At 49.3% G+C, this 17759-nt stretch overlaps 1 protein-coding gene across 7 annotated transcripts in view; it reads right to left on the bottom strand.

The window, feature by feature from the left end:
• Positions 1-17759, bottom strand: part of LOC144945546 (contactin-2-like) — a 355729-nt gene that overhangs the window by 73939 nt on the left and 264031 nt on the right. For all 7 annotated transcript variants that reach the window (XM_078874004.1, XM_078874009.1, XM_078874008.1 and 4 more), the window contains exons 12-13: positions 16306-16453; positions 8830-8957 (exon numbers count right to left, since the gene is read on the bottom strand). In XM_078874004.1, coding sequence (XP_078730130.1) covers positions 8830-8957; positions 16306-16453 — 276 coding nt within the window. The remainder of the gene's footprint in view (positions 1-8829; positions 8958-16305; positions 16454-17759) is intronic.

Genomic DNA, 17759 nt, shown 5'->3' with positions numbered 1-17759 from the left:
GAAAAATCGGGGTAAACCAAGGGAGGAGCTTTAACCAGAGCGTCCCGAAGGGAGCGGAAAGCAGCCTCCTCCTCCTGTCCCCAATGAAAGCGGACCCCCTTTGACGTCAAAGCGTGTAGGGGCTTTGCAATTGTCGCAAAATCCGCGACAAAGCGTCGGTAATACGACGCGAATCCAATGAAACTCCTGACCTCCCCCACAGAGGTGGGAGTCGGCCAGGAGCTGACGCACTGCGTTTTGGCGGGATCGGTAGCAATACCCGAGCGTCCAACGATGTGTCCCAAATAACGCACAGATTCGCGTAACAGATGACATTTTTGGGGTTTAAATTTCAAATTAGCAGCCCGCATTTTGAGGAAAACCGCCCGCAACCTCTGGAGATGCTCGTCAAATGTTCTGCTAAAGATGATAACGTCATCCAAATAAATTAAGCACGAGTCCCATTGCAATCCAGCCAAAACCAATTCCATCAATCGCTGGAAAGTCGCCGGCGCCGAGTGGAGTCCCATCGGCAACCGGTTGAATTGGAAGAGACCGTGCGGTGTACGGAATGCAGTTTTAGGCTTAGAATCATCGTCCAGAGGAAGCTGCCAGAATCCCGAAAGCAAATCCAATGTGGAGAAGAATCGCGCTCCCGCCAAAGCGTCCAGCGATTCGTCAACCCGTGGGAGCGGGTATGCGTCGGCAACAGAAATTTTGTTGAGGCGGCGAAAATCGACGCAAAACCGCAACGAGCCATCCTGTTTCTTAACCAGGATGATCGGCACTCCCCACGGGCTGGTAGAGGGAGAAATGATGTCGGCGGCCAACATGTCATCAACAGCCGATTTGACATGGTCCTTTTCGGCGGGACTTAACCGAAAAGGATTTTGGCGTATTGGCACGCTGTCACCTGTATCAATATGGTGACGCAGCAGATGGGTACAGCCCAAATCGAATTTGTTCTGACTGAAAACGTCGGAAAATTCACGCAGCAGTGTCTTAAGCTTTTGACGCTCTAAATCCGACAGGTCCGTCGATCCCGCACAAAGCGCCTCGAGCCACCCTTCATCGGTGTCCGAATGTGGATGCGGCAGAGGGACAGTGCCTACGTGATTCGCGACAGGTTCCTCACAGGGCACCGGCGTTGCGTGAGCAAGCACGGTCCCTTGAGGAACCACCACTGTCTGCGACCCCACATTGAGGACCGCGATGAAAGAGTCCCCGTCCCCTTTTACGATGGTCTGGGCCGGAATCAAATGAGGTCCGCTAACCCCGGCCCTAGATGGCCCCAGCAGAATTCCCTGGTCCCCAACGCCTTTTGCGAAGGGCCGACGAAGTTTGAGAGGCACCAACATTTGTGCCCCCGGCGGTACGCGAACCGTTTTAACGACGAACGCCGGTACCGTCGCGAACGCCGTCCGAGCCGCAGTAGGGGACGGCAGAAACGCCATGCGTCGTCCCGACGGGAGCTCAATGCAGCCCTGGTCTATTAAAATACGAATCGGCATTTTGCCCAAGAAGTCCGTCCCCAGCAGGCACGGAACCGCCAGCGAGGAGGAAACAAAAATCGGGCCGGACAATTTGATATCACCGATACAAATTTGTGCTCGAATCTGTCCAATGATGCCAAGTGAGCCCCTGTTAGCAGCATAGAATGGGAAGTTAACCGGCAGTAAAGGACGACTCTGGACAGGGAGAATATTGTAAATTAGTTCCGAAATGATGGTCGCCGATGCTCCTGTATCGACCAGGATGCGCACCTCAACCCCGTCAATGTGCCCCACCACGGCTGACGACCCCGACGATGCAGCCACAACGCGATGGGCCAACACGGACCACTGCCTGGGTTCGATCTGAGTCCCCATAGTGGTGCGTTTTGGCGCGATGGTGCGCAATGTCGGCCCCCCGTTCGTTGCGGTGTGAGAGTGTGTGACGGGTGTGTGCGTGGGCCAAACATGAGGGGTGCCGCGACTCGCCGGGTTATGTTGATGGAGCTTGGGAGGAGGGCCGGCGTCCTGTCGAGGCGTCGTCCCGCGCTGCCGAGGAGAGCGGCACACCGAGGCGACATGGCCCCGGATGCCGCAGTTGTAACAGCGCGGGAGCACAGGCGGCGATGACGGATGGTCGGAACGGCTCGCTCCATCCCGGCCTGCCCGTACTCCCACCCTCTGCTGCAGTCGATGGTCGATGGCGCAAACTTCCTCCGCCGTGAGGGTGGCTGCAGCCACCGTACGCCCGGCCGCTGCCCTGCTGGCCTTCCGTCGCTGCGACAGCAGGTTGGCGTGGAGGAGCCGCGCAGCCTGGAGGGAACCCATTTCCGTGTCCTCCTGTGCAACGACGGCGATGTCCAGGTCGTCCGCCAGCAGGAGGATCTTTTCCGTTACCATCGCGTCCACGCCTTCGTCGTCCATTCGTGGGAAGGCCGTCTTCGCCAGCGCCAGGAGACTCGTACGGTACGCCAGGGGCGACTCCTTCGCACCCCGCTGGCGATCATAAAAGAGCTGCCTGCATTCCGACGATGGTCCGTAGACCCCAGCCAGCAACTGCAGCGCCATCTGTAGCGTGGAGCGTTTGTCCTTCGGCGCCGATGTAAGAGCGGCGAGGGCGTCGCTGTCGAGGAGCGCCGGCAGCGCGCAGAGGGCCTCGGCATCCGACCACTGCGCCATTTCCTGATGCGCGAGGAAGCGCCGCTGGAAGCCGCCCCAGTCGCCCTCCTCGCCCACAAACTCTTTGAGTGGAGGTAGGCGTTGGTGCAGCGCAGCGGCCGCCGTGGAAGCTCGCACTCCGCTGTCCCCGTTACTCGGCTGGGCTTCGGCGCGAACGACGGATGGCATCGCCGGTCGCACCAGTGGTGACGCTCTGTCCGCTGGTGATGACGCGGCAGCACCTGTGAGGCCGATGTCGGACCCGAGGTTCAGGCCGGCCACGCCCTCAGCAGCTGCTGCGGCGATGGTGGGAGATTCAAAGTTGTGCTCCGTTGAAATGGCGGGAAGGCGCACCGGTCGTCGGCTGTCCTCGCCCCGTGGCGGTCCACCAGCCCCCAGCCGTGTGATGTGTTCGAGCGTGGCGGCAGCAGCATACAGCAGCTCCGCCAGTCTGGCGTGAGCCAGCCTCAGTCCGTCTGTTGACGGCTCCCCTTCATCCCGATGCTGCGGTAAGGATGCGTCCGGGCCCGGCTGCTCGATGCCTTCTTCAGCCGTCTCGGGCTCCACAATTTCAGCGGTGTCCTCCGCCTCCGGTACCCCGGCTCGAGCTGTCCGGCGCGTGTCCATGTTCGTGGTCGTTCACTTCTGTCACCAGATGTAATATCGTTGAGGACTCTTGGACGCCGGGGTTGAGGCACACGTATTTATTCCGCAACAGTTGTCACAACCGCGGACATACAACACTGGAGGGGGTATCGGCCCCCTCACCCGCTAGCTCGGAATACACTGCTAGCTATCTCTGACCTACCTCCTAGTCCTCCACTAACGGGCTAGGGGAGGCTGTCTGGCCCGACACTGGTAAGTCGGGCTACGGTACCCGGAGTCCCAGAGCACTAGCTCTGGTTCTCGGGACCACGCCGCTGGCTCGGTCCTGCGCGGCCCTGACAAGGGCGGCGACCCAGGGGAGTCCAGGGCTCTAGCTAGACGATCTTCGGTCTTCACTGGTTTAGCTTTAACATTCTCCCCCGAGCTCTCCGGCTCATCCCCTTTTATACCAAAACCCCTCGCTGAGGGGTGGGGCCAGCCCCCCCAGGCTGCCCTGTGCGGACGTCGTTGAGAGCACCTCCCCGTGCACTCACGAAGCCCCGCCCACTGTGTTTGTTTCCCGTGTGATCCTATGTATACAGCCCCTCCGTAACACCCCTACACTGTGATTGTGGAAATAGAGAAATATTAATCTCGAGGCATATTGATGTTTTGATTTTTGTTGTTATTATTATGCTCAAACGCACTCCAGCCCAGAGGTCGCAAACGGGTTTTGTTTCCTTACCCGTACCCGTACCCGGCCGTACCAGGGTCGCAAATGGGTACCCATACCCGTACCCGGCCGGGTACGAGTACCCGTTCCCTACCCGTACCCTACCAGAAATGAGTGACAAACGGTTACTCACCAGTGACTCACGGCCTACCCGTACCCGTACCCGGCCGCACCAGGGTCGCAAATGGGTACCCGTACCCGTACCCGGCCGGGTACGGGTAGCCGGGTATCGGGTAGGGTACGGGTATCGGGTACCCGGTTGCGACCTCTGCTCCAGCCTGCTTTGGTCCGCCTCGTTATTCCATACTTGCAATGCTGGATCACCTCTTTAAAGGCTGCCCCTCGTTCACATTCTCTGCCCCGCTTCCCAGCTGTGCCCTTCTCACAGAGACCCCAATTTGTTTGAACACACTTGTTGTAAACTCATTCATCTTGAGGCCCACGAAGCTATGCCACCCATTCCTTTGGTTCTTAAAATGACCTACACGTCGTCACAAATCTGAGATGGTTGATATTTTTCAAATTCACATTGAGATTTCATATGTAGTTTCACTATAAAAATGTGATAACAATGCATTTCTGTACGTATGAATTAAATGTATTTAATTTTGTACTTCATTTTTTCACATTAATGATGTAGGATAAGATACATTCATCTGAACTAACATGGTTCACGTTGGAACGACACCTAATATTCAAAGAAGCAAAGCAATTTGGTTTTGCTTGATATATCTTTTAAATTGTCCACCGTCCATGCATGGATAAGAAGATAGGCCCTGGAGCCAAATGTTCCCGCCCCCACCAGTCTGGCCTGGAAGAGCCAGGCCCAAGGAGCTCACCAAATCTCAGTGGAAGATCTGCGAGGGAGATCATGGCCCTCGAGTTATTAATTAAAGCGCCCCCCCCCCTCACCAACCCACACAAACCAGCGTTGTGAACTCTGGTCAATAACCCCATTACCGAGACAGCCTGGGGAGAGCTTCATCCAGCAGTAGACTGACGAAGGACTGAACATAAATTAAGGCAGACCAGCAGCATTTCCTTTCATCAATGGGATACAATGCACCATAATCACCACAGAAGGCAATTTTTGTCCTTGGGAGGAGATTTTTTTCAGAACCTAATAAATATTCGCACTAATTTTACGAAAAATGTTCCGTTAATATACAACCGCAATGATTAATTTAAATATTCGTTTTGACAAGTTGCTCACTTAGTGAAATATTTAAATTATATTTCATTTTATTCTTGGACATTTCCCAGGTCTTCCCTGTGAATCAGAATGTCTCTCTGGGCCCGTGTCTGCTCCGACAGAACGTGAACTATACTAATTTCGTTGGTTAGATACAAAAAATTCTCCAGACGGCTGAGAAACTGAGCAGTCTCATCCATCATATGAGAGTATTGCAGTCTCTTGCTTGAAGATGGATTTCCGACAATTTCCCAAAAATTCCTTAAAATGCGTGTCCACTGTATACATTTGGGTGACTTAAGAGGGATTATGGTCAGGCTAATTGTAGTCCAACGTTAAAGCACTGTGCCAGTACTCTGCCAGCACTGCTGAGATCCTGATTGACAGAGAATCCTGGTCTGGTGCCTGAGAAGCCGAGATAAACTACGTGCGCATAGATAAACCGGCGAATGCCCTCAGCCCTGCTATTGACAGAGGCGTCCTCAGCTCTGCCATTGACAAAGCCCTGCACCCAAAGTCAACTCTCGATTGTCCGGGAGAATGGGGGGGGGGGGGCAGCCGCATGAAACAAAGACACGGTCAAAACAACAACATTGATTCCCAGGCACGTGAATTAATCTTGATGGACGGACTGGATGTATCATTACACTTCTACAGCAGAGTTTAGTAGGTACACGAGACAAACCGTTGAAAGACGGCAGATGAAGATGAGTAATAATATTACAGCCATTAAACATTGATATGGGTTCGAGGGAGTTGCATCATGGGAAACTTGATTCAGTCTGCACCTCCATGGCCCACGTCTCTCATCCAGCACCTTAGAAGCAAAGTTGGTGGATCCCACAGAGATCTATTAAACTCCCACTGGGCCACAAGGTGAGATGTCAGCCCAGAAAGTGACTTCATAACCCACAATTCAGGAAGAGGATATTTTGGTTTTGTGAATATTCTTGTTGTGCATGGGAGTTTGCTTGGGGCACTACAATTTCTTCCTACGTGCAAAAAAAAACACTCGTTAAGAAAATAATTTGGCCAAACATCGCAATACGAGACCATGCGTGAAAATCGTGAATACTTTCCCGGGTTAACGAACGGCATTGCTGTTACTGCTATTACACAAACTCGGGGGTTAGACGGAGAAAATGTTTCAAATGAAATGTAAAGAAAAAAACCTGAAGCGTTTGCTCCTCATTCAATAACACAGCCCCATTGAACGCTCGCAACAAGCGAAAAGTAAAACCGACTGCAGCTCTCTCCTTGGGGGTCACTCTCCCGGGGACAGGGTTAATTGAGCGAGTATTGGAGGACGCCCGTCAATGCCCTTGTGCGGTGCTCTAGCCGATTAGGCCTGCGCACAAAGCCAAGCTCTGAAAACGAGGGCACACAGCCTCCGGTAGTTGGTGAGGGTCACACTGAGCCGCCACGCGCCAAAATGACAGTTTGATTCCTGCTAAAAATGACAAAAAGGTAAAGTCAAGAGGTCATCACGGCCAATGGAGGCAATGACACTGCACCTTGCCAATGCTTCCGCTCCCTTCTGTCAGAGCTCACAGCTGTTCACAGTCGACATCCAAGAGTACAGTAAGTAGATCAGTAAGTAGATGTGCATCTACGGAACTTTGTCAATCCGCTGCTGGATGAGGGCCTCTCTAGGCTATGCCAGTCGTGGGGACTATTTGACCCTATTTGACTACGCTGGCCACTCTGGCCTGGTGAAGGCAGGGAGCTCAGACGCGGGGACACACAGTGTATGTATGTCTTCATCTTTGTTTTTGCGTGTGTTGAACTTATTTTGCACCATAGGTAGCCAACCGTGCGAATCGGAGGTGTAATAACAGTAACAGTGCATTGGCAGTGGATTTTAATGCACCATCGTCGGCTATCCCACAGTTTGCAAGAATATGAATTCCTGCAGTCACGAAAGCTTGAAGTCAAGATTTGTAACACCTGTTATACACAGTGGTTGTCCATCTAAGCACCATCCAGGCCCAAAGCATGCTTGGCTTCTGAGATCTGGTACATTTCGTGTGATTTTGGTCAAAAGGCCAAGAAGCTGGTAGCTGACATTAAGCGGGTGATCGTGATTCGTATGAATCGGGCAATGCATGTCAGCGTCTCAATGCCTCCACTTACAGCTCGCTCTTCGTACCAAAATATCTCCGATGCGTAAATCAAAAATATTATCTTAATGGGATCTTAGACGGTTAATGAGATATTTGGTGTAATTGAATTCATCGAAATTGATAAAAATTGGGTTCATATTTTGCGTGTTCTCATCAATAAACATTCACGCACATTACGAAAGAACATAATAATGGGCATTTATAAGTAATTGTCACCGACAATAAAAGACCAAAATCAATTGCTAATTTTAAATTATTGCAAACAAAATAATTAATCATACAAATTAAGATATGAAAGTACGGCCCAATGTAAGTAGTATAAATAAATTATTGTGGCGATTTGTGCATGAGCTTTCTTGGCCTATGCGGTTAGGCAATAGTAGAGTGTGTGTCGTGAATCGCTTTTCTCTCAACCTGGAACCTATGGCTGGCCCTCTTCCTGCGATGCGTCCCAGACACGAGCTTGATTATGCAACCTCAGCAAACCCTCAGGATAGGCAGGGCTTCAAATGGTCCTTCAGCTGACATTCCCGCAATGACTGACGTGGCGCGAATGGTGATAGCGAGTTGTGCGAGCCGTCAGCCAACCTTGCCGCGTTCCAGTCCATAGACCGCAGCGCATTCCGGCAGAGTATTCCCTTAATGCCTCAGCCTGCCGCCAAACATGCAAAAAGCGACGGGTAAATGACACGCGCGGTAAGCAGAATTTGTGTCTTGTACAACCAGCGCCAAATCCGGATTGCGCTTGCCCTTGACCAAGCGATCTAATTTTCATAAAGCGTCTCTCCGTGCAATGTGCGCGCGAGGCGAGGGGTGGTAATTGAAAGCCTGGCATTCGCATGAAATCTGCCGGTGCACCTGGCTTAGGGAATTTGGAAAAGATTTGGTAAATTACAAAACAAACGCCACATATACTTAATGCGTTTTTCAGTAAATTCGTGTCCCACCGCATACGTGCATTTGTTTCAGAACTGGCGCTTTGAACATAGAATGACAATCCTTCTGAGAATTGGAGTTTCACATTGCAAAAGCTAACGGTCCATTGAAGTACCGTATTACTTACAGTGCTCATAAAGATAATGGAAGAATGGGAATGTTAGCGCCTATTGATCTGAGCAGAGATCACAACGAACGTTAGGTGAAGGGCTTTGTTCAATCCCACTTGCTGGGAAGTCGAGGGCTGTGAGATGCCAGGAGATGGCAGCAGCATAGCAATGGCTGTGGCCCGTAGACAGATTTGTTCCGCTCACTGGATTGAGCCTATCTGTTGATTATTTCTCTCTGTGTTGAGATTTCAGTGCCACCCCCTCATATGTGTGGACACTCTGGCTTCCACCCTCAGCCAAACACGAATGAATGGAATGGGCAAAAGATTCCAATGCTGGACTCTCCTGAAAATGAGTAGCGGTGTGTGATCCATCAATCCTCGCTGCTGCCTCCGCGCTGCTGGCTGGATGAGAGGCCACGTGCAGCGCAGCCACCGCCGCGTGCGAGCGACGAATGTGTCCCGGCACCCGGCAGGGAAAGCCGAGTGCTGTGCCCGCCGATGCGGTAGGGCAAGCGTCTTACCCTTGACCTGCAGCGTCACGGTGGCGTTGGCCTTGCCCAGCGAGTTCATGGCGAAGCAGGTGTAGCTTCCGTGGTCTGACCGCTCCAGGTCTCGAATCGCAAGGCTCCCGTTTTCGAGGATCGTCATTCTGCACACGCAGGCGGCAGCAGCAGCAGCAGCAGCCCGGCCACACAGCGGCGTTTACCCTCTGTCCAGGCTCCTGCTGAGAAAATTACAATATTGCATCTAAACAAGACCTTTCCTCCCTCTACACCCCCTAATAAAAGTTCAATCTCGCATCTGTCGAGTCCCCCAGAACAAAGTAAATGCCCCCCCCCTCTCCTCGCTAATGCTGTGCCAACAACGAGCCCCGTACATTTGCATTCACGTTCTTCAACAATTCAAGCAGAGACATTTATTTTGTCATAAAAACAAGGAATAAAAATTAAACATACGCATGTATTCTAACACATTTTTCCAGTTTAAGACCTAGGCTTTGGCAACCAATATCATTCATAATAAAGGTTTGTTGGGTTAGATATTTAAGTATATACTGGCTGTGTCGGATGGTGGAGGGTTACGACACATTTATACTTACGCAATCTAACCCAAACACGTTAATTATGAATATTTTTCCAACATGCATTTTTCTGACACGTTCACGTGACAACTAATATTTGCATACGATGGTATTGAACACTTTCAATGGCAGTAATACATAGCGTTATATATATTTTAAATTGTAAACGTGTGTACAAAATACTTTTGTGAAAAAATGAGATGCTATAACTTAGCAAAGTATGAAATGCTTGTTAACACTCAGTGGAAACGGTTTAAACGCACGATACGCTGCGCATTATCTCAGTGCAAGGGCTATTAGTGTCTTTAACTTGTGCAACGGAAACTTGACACCTACCCTTGAGGGGTTAGAGGATTATTACTTATTTATCGTGGGTCACTAGTTTACCAGTGACATCAGCACATTGGTATTCCAGGGAGATCAATAGGATATTTCAAGTCCGATGGAGAGTGCGTACCACAACGGGTCCATCAGAATGTTCCAGACGCTTTGATTTCATTTAAGTACAGAGGCAACCTGAGATGGCAGGCAGCCCAAATATACGGCACTTATATTTTGCTATTGCACCAACATATGTCGATAACACGTTGGCGATGCACGCTTCAAGCAATGCGAGCTGTTGTTATATTTCCCTGCATCGGTCATTGTGACCGCAGAGAAGACATTCATAATTTAAAACCTATTTTTAATTGATTGGGACAGCAAGCAATACGTCTCCTTACATTAACCACACCATGGCTCCCCGGCATGGGGATTTAAGCCCCAGAGTGGCAGCACGCGTTACGGGATAGCCGCACACAACCAAACAGCGTCGTTCTGATATCAATCATTGCTCCGCATCGAAACGAAGATGAAACGTGCAGCCTTTGCAACAGCTCGCCCGTGCCACCGATGTTACCAGCGCCTCCACTGCAGGGAGATCTGGACAGCTCCTCCACAGGGTATTCTCGGCCTACGCTTTCACACTGGCCAGGGACGACCTCGGGATTGCAGGTCGCTGGTTCGATCTCCTGGCGCAACAGTTGAGGAAACGGGGCACGTTGCTTAAATCCCCCAGCCTCAGTCCAGCCGTATGAATGGGTAACACCAGGCAGGTTGCATGTAGTGGGATATAGTGTGGGTGCTCCCACTTCTCTCAAGATGTCTGGCCAGTGTGGAGACCTTTCTGCCAGCAGCGGAGTAAGAAATTGCATGGCTGCTCCTTTACCTTGGTGAGTGTTTAGCTGGGTTACTAATACGAAGCATTACCCAGTTTATATATATTTAGCTAGATACACATTTACATTTTTATAGAATTCTGAAATGATTTACAAACATATGTTCAAAGGGGAAATTAATGGAGTGAGCAGCTTGGGTTAATGTGAGGGCGGCAGCAGGAGAAGCCAGATCACGACTCACGCCCACAGTCAGAGCACTGCGCTGATGTTTGCAAAAGTTAAATCAACGTAGAATAGTTTGTTTGAAGAAAGCAATTATAAAATTAATGAGATATCACATTTTTGTAACTTTAAAAAAAGCACCAAATAAGGAATGACATCACTTTATAAAATCTGAGTACTTTTTTCAAAAGTCACCTTGACAACACCAAGTATATTCTAACCCCTCCATAGCTGGCCTTGCCCAAATTAGACACTGGACCATAAATTGTGCTCAATGTATTTTTTGTGTCAGTGGTGACTGCGTCGAGGCCATGAAACTTGTTATAAAAGAACCCGGCTTTGTTTTGAATGGGCCCTTGACACACACACACACACACGCGCGCGACGGCTGCGGGCGCGTGCCATGACTCAGACGCGGGGGCAGCGTTGGCCTCCTGAGCCAACCAGACGCCTCGTGCAGCTCTCCTACATTGAGACTAACCTCCGTAGTGATGGCGCAAAACACCGCCATTTCAATAATGAGGTCATTATCGGAAAGCAAATGCCACCCACGACAATTGAAATACATTTATAATGTGTGCAGCCTGCCGGGCCGTGCGGCGGGATGGCTAGGGACGCGACGCCGACACAAGACCTCACAGTCAACGAGACGTGGCATTTTGATTGTGCAGTCTCGCGGGGCTCGGTGGTGGAGGAGGAGGCAAATTGAAAAGAGGAGCGCATTCAGTAACTAGGCGGGCGGTAGCCCAGCACTCGGCGGCTTCACCACCAGAGGTGACGGCGTGATCACCAACATGGGTTCAGTCGTCCTGCCAGCAGGGATCACTCTTGGTGGGGGCGGGGGAAGGGGAACAGTGGCGCACTGCGTCATGAACCCTGTGACCAAAGTTTGATTCGCGGCCACGCTTGACATCAGTGGTGATGAGTGATATCTGAACCGGTCCTGGATCTCCCCCCCCCCGCCCCACTCCCATTCATCACTAATCTGCACTCACCAGAGTGGTGAATAATTGCGAAAAGAATAACCCACGTCCCACACAGCATGCAATGGACAAAGGGCTGCAACAATTATCGTCTTTATTACAGCCTTTAGAATAAGGTAGCCTTTAAACACAGTGTGAAACTATATTACAATTATATCGTTTGGCAGCGACTTAGCCCAAATAACACGTAACTCAACACCGCCCGCACCGCCAATTCAAGGGCAACATCACCGACGTTGAGCAAGTCTCCGCAGGGGCTAACGGACGGCTTCATAGCCTCGATATCCTCACAGATAACGTGGCTAATTTACCTTGCCAAGCGAAAGAAGGAGCCCAAATTACGAATGATGTAACATTTTATAAAACCGAAAATAATTTCAACAACCACTCAGTGTAACTGACGGTCTGGATCGAATCCTAGCGTGCATGTCGGTCTCTCTCCTGCAATGCGGTGCAATGTGTACCGGCTGAGTAACGAGGATGAACACGTCATCCAACGATTAGACATTCAATTAAGAATAAAATCGTTGATACGTACAAAGTATATTAACGCAAGCGTACAACAAACATTTGCATAGAAAATTGGTACAGTGCTGACTTCTGTTTGTAACCATAAAAAAACAGGACCAGCTGTTGGATCAGAGTTATTGGACCTATTTAAAAAAAAACGTTTTCCAGACAAATGAAACACATCAGTTATGCAATTATTCCGCAATGATGACTCGTTTCGAAAAAGAAGACAATAACCGACCTGGAGAATTATAAACCATATAGCCTCCTATTACACACGTAGATTGTTCACATATGTTATTCGGGCAGATTAATGGACTATTCATAACCTCCAAGGTTGAAGGAAGTAGTCACCCCCTGTAAATGGCTGGCTGATGTCCCATCTGCTGAAGAAGCATGAAAAGCAATACAGAGCCTGAGCCAAAGTACAGCGCTACGCAGGGATGATTTACCAAACAAATTGCTGAAGGAGGGTGGCGTTTCTGTGCAGGTTACTTTAAATGCCATTATTATAACTGCATGGACCCCTGGACAGGTTCCGCAAGATTGGAAAGATGTCCTGGTGGTCCACCGTATAAGAAGCGGAAATTTGGAAATAAAACTGCGATTTTTTATCTCGGCCTACAAACATTTGTATTTGGATGTTTTAATAGCTCGGAATCAGCGTTTGACATCATATATTACTCGAGAAAAACAACATTTTCAACCCTGTCTCTGTCAGTCTGTGGGTCTCTATGTAAGTATGTGGGTCTCCATGCACGGCTGTGGTACTCTATGATGAAAACAATCCCATGTTTGCGAGTACTTTTGTGACAAGGACTATCTCCCCGTGTAATTTCATCCGTAATTTTCCAGCATTTCCGACCCCAGCTTGGGCTGGACACTTGTGAATTTGTTTCACAGCTGACGGGATGCTTCCGGCTCCGATCAAATGCACAATACAGAGACAGGCAAAACTCAGACTTAAAGCTTTTGTGACTGCAGGAATTCATCATGATGACGACCGCTTGTGTTGCGATCAAAACATTGGAGTTCTTTGTTATTTTCTTTGAACCTACAGTGAGGGAAAAAGTATTTGATCCCCTGCTGATTTTGTACGTTTGCCCACTGACAAAGAAATTATCAGTCTATAATTTTAATGGTAGGTTTATTTGAACAGTGAGAGACAGAATAACAACAACAAAATCCAGAAAAACGCATGTCAAAAATGTTATAAATTGATTTGCATTTTAATGAGGGAAATAAGTATTTGACCCCTTCTCAATCAGAAAGATTTCTGGCTCCCAGGTGTCTTTTATACAGGTAACGAGCTGAGATTAGGAGCACACTCTTAAAGGGAGTGCTCCTAATCTCAGCTTGTTACCTGTATAAAAGACACCTGTTCACAGAAGCAATCAATCAATCATATTCCAAACTCTTCACCATGGCCAAGACCAAAGAGGTCTCCAAGGTGGTCACGGACAAGATTGTAGACCTCACAAGGCTGGAATGGGCTACAAGACCATCGCCAAGCAGCTTGGTGAGAAGGTGACAACAGTTGGTGCAATTATTCGCAAATGGAAGAAACACAAAAGAACTGTCAATCTTTCCTCGGTCTGAGGCTCCATGCAAGATCTCACCTCGTGGAGTTGCAATGATCATGAGAACGGTGAGGAATCAGCTCAGAACTACACGGGAGGATCTTTTCAATGATCTCAAGGCAGCTGGGACCATAGTCACCAAGAAAACAGTTGGTAACACACTATGCCGTGAAGAACTGAAATCCTGCAGCGCCCGCAAGGTCCCCCTGCTCAAGAAAGCACATATACATACCCGTCTGAAGTTTGCTAATGAACATCTGAATGATTCAGAGGACAACTGGGTGAAAGTGTTGTGGTCAGATGAGACCAAAATGGAGCTCTTTGGCATCAACTCAACTCGCCGTGTTTGGAGGAAGAGGAATGCTGCCTATGACCCCAAGAACACCATCCCCACCGTCAAACATGGAGGTGGAAACATTATGCTTTGGGGGTGTTTTTCTGCTAAGGGGACAGGACAACTTCACCGCATCAAAGGGACGATGGACGGGGCCATGTACCGTCAAATCTTAGGTGAGAACTTCCTTCCCTCAGCCAGGGCATTGAAAATGGGTCGTGGATGGGTATTCCAGCATGACAATGACCAAAAACACACGGCCAAGGCAACAACGGAGTGGCTCAAGAAGAAGCACATTAAGGTCCTGGAGTGGCCTAGCCAGTCTCCAGAACTTAATACCATAGAAAATCTGTGGAGGAAGCTGAAGGTTCGAGTTGCCAAACGTCAGCCTCGAAACCTTAATGACTTGGAGAAGATCTGCAAAGAAGAGTGGGACAAAATCCCTCCTGAGATGTGTGCAAGCCTGGTGGCCAACTACAAGAAACGTCTGACCTCTGTGATTGCCAACAAGGGTTTTGCCACCAAGTACTAAGTCATGTTTTGCAGAGGGGTCAAATACTTATTTCCCTCATTAAAATGCAAATCAATTTATAACATTTTTGAAATGCGTTTTTCTGGATTTTGTTGTTATTCTGTCTCTCACTGTTCAAATAAACCTACCATTAAAATTATAGACTGATCATTTCTTTGTCAGTGGGCAAACGTACAAAATCAGCAGGGGATCAAATACTTTTTTCCCTCACTGTATCTGCGTGACTTTACCGAAATACCCAAAGATTTGGCAAAACCCACGTCTGGAATCTAGAACAACGTATGGTTAACAGATTACACACCGCAGATTCTACAGGTTCACAGCAACGTGGATTCTATGCGCATCACTACGGCAAAACAGAACGCATTTGCGAATCACAACGTGACCCTCGAGTCGTGGCAATGAACTAAATCCTGTTGAGGGGGCGAGTCACTACACCCATGGTCATCAGACGGATGACAAAAGGTCTCTAACCTTCACGTGTAGACCTCTGGGATGAGCAATCACATGGCCGCGGCACACAGAGGAGGTTGTTTAATTATTTCCACGAGAGATTACAGACCGCATCGATCATCCTCCCGCTCGCATTCTCCGTCCCGGGCAGACTGCGCATGAGCACTTCAAAGGAATAAAATAAAAATCGACGCTGCCGACAGGGTCACCCCAAAACGAGCGCCTCTCTCAAGGTCCACAATGAAAGGGGGTTTCAGTTGCAGTGGCTGACACCCAGGCTTGTGTGCAGGGGGCAAGGATATGGGCAGGCGCCTGCCACTCAAGACTCACGGATAGCCAGGGCCTGGCTGGGCAGACGTGTGACCTCTGAGCGGAGCTGAATGCAGCAACTTCGGATTCTGCATTTCTGAATAAAACTTTTTATCTAGTCTCTTTAAGAGTGCAAGTAATCAATCACAACCGGAACTCTTTGGTGAGTGATACTCTGATGTCGTGTAGCTATAAAGATAATGATGTAAATAAAAAGAACAACAACAAAGCCCACTGCCCTCATCATGACCGCCCCCTGGCAAATGTCGAGGTGCAGGCGTCAATGTGCTCCCTCACCGCTGGTGGAACGTCCCACATGCGAGTGAGCTCGACTCAACCCTTCTGGAGGGTATTTGGGCCTTATTCTTCAATCCTGGCAGGATACCTTTGACGGTTATCCGCACATAATATGTGACCTGTTGATTAACCAACTGTTGTGTGGACAGCAGCAGCAGAGATTGAAGCTTCGTTGTTGTTGTCTGGTGGCCACCGCTGACCATTCCACCGTGGCAGCATCCTCCATTCTCATCATCACTGCCTCATGGAATGGAAATATACGGGAAACTGACGATTGTGGATAATGGCCCTTCTTCAGAGCAGAGATGGAGGGACAATAGATTGAGTCACTTGTACGAAGACTCATACATTGGCTGAAAACATCTGAAAATGTGAAAACCCAACGTAGCAGCAGCAAGGACCCTCCTGCAAAAGAGTCCTACGACTCTGCGTGGCTCTCCTGGAGAGATCAGACAACATGAAATATAATCACAAACACGGGCGATCACCACTGGGGCCACGGAGGGACGACGCGTTGCCTCCCCAGGGCCGCCACTCACTTGCTGCTGTTGGGCAGCGACTCGGTGCCGCGGCCCCACGAGATGCTGGGCCTCGGGGCGGCGTGGAGGGCGCAGGCGATGTTCACCGAGCCGCCGCGCACCGCCTGCACCACCGTGGGATGGCTGTGGTTAAACTCCGGGGCGAACGCTGCCAGCCAAGGGAACACACGGCACACGGCAGGAGGCCAGCGTCAACGCGGCCCTGAGCCCCGGCTCGCCTGGACGTGGTGGCGGTCGTCGCGTCCCCTCCTGGTGGTCCGTCGTTGAGACGTAAAAAAGAGCATCACCTAAGTCCGTCAGGCAAAGGGAAATCTACTGACGTAGAAAAGGCAATGATAGCAATACAGGTGTTAATATGTTAAAAACATCACATAGACACCTATGATAATGCATCACGTGGTAAAACATGCAAACAAATATGCTTGGATAATTAAGATATGCACTGCCCTTAACACTGAATTGGACTACACCAGAGACGGCCTTCTTATGTGGCTTCGTCTCCCCAGTGCTAGACTGAAGAACGCTGACCACCTGCCCCGACTGGACATCCGTGAGAAAGAGCTTCATAGATCATCAGATTCCTGCAGCATAAATAAAGATCATGATATGAAGAAAATACACAATGACATTGCATTTCAACATGTAAGTGTATTTCTGTACGACGCTGTCTCTGACGAGGTCAAGTAATTTCCGCATGAAGTGCTTTGCGTTGATGCGCTTGGGCAGGAGGCGTGTCCCCAGGTCGAGACGACTGGCTGAGCGGCGGTCGAACGAGGGGACCCTGAAGGACTCCCCCTGCACGTGGGATCAGCTCATGTGTAGCAGCTACTTGGATTGGTGCATTGCGAGGCCGTGTAGGATGTCAATGGCTAGATCATGGCTGATGATGATGATGATGAAGCAGCGTTATACATTACAACGTAGAACAAAGTGTGCGTGAAGCCACAATAGATGATTATCTTATTGGTTCTTTCGGTAAAGTCACGTAGAAGGGAAATAATAAAATAATAATAAAACATAATAAAATACAATTTTAGTATTTTTATTATTCTTTTATTATTTCCCTTCTACGTGACTTTACCGAAAGAACCAATAAGATGAATCCCTGCAGTCACGAAAGCTTCAAATCGAAAAATACATGATTAATTAACAGGAAAATCAAATCCCATAATGAAATGAGTAATAACTAAACAATTGAGCGGAGATGATTAATGCATGAGGTGCACATGACACTTTAAAGGTCCTTCAGCATTGATATTTCAAGCAGAGTCATGGCTCCCCGGATTGAGCCTTCGAGTCACGTGCGTGCGTGTGCGCTGTGCCGAGTTTCCTCGCGCCCGACCGTATGTCAGCCTCCTCTGAGGCACAACACAGACTAATCGTTCCTAACACTGTGCTCAACAAGTAATGAATCAAGATTAATCAGCTCATTGATTAATTTGTATAAATATTTA

Source organism: Lampetra fluviatilis, chromosome 38, assembly GCF_964198595.1.
Source record: "Lampetra fluviatilis chromosome 38, kcLamFluv1.1, whole genome shotgun sequence".
Taxonomy (NCBI): domain Eukaryota; kingdom Metazoa; phylum Chordata; class Hyperoartia; order Petromyzontiformes; family Petromyzontidae; genus Lampetra; species Lampetra fluviatilis.
The sequence above is the reverse complement of the archived record's forward strand: the minus strand, read 5'-3'. Positions and strand labels throughout refer to the sequence as shown.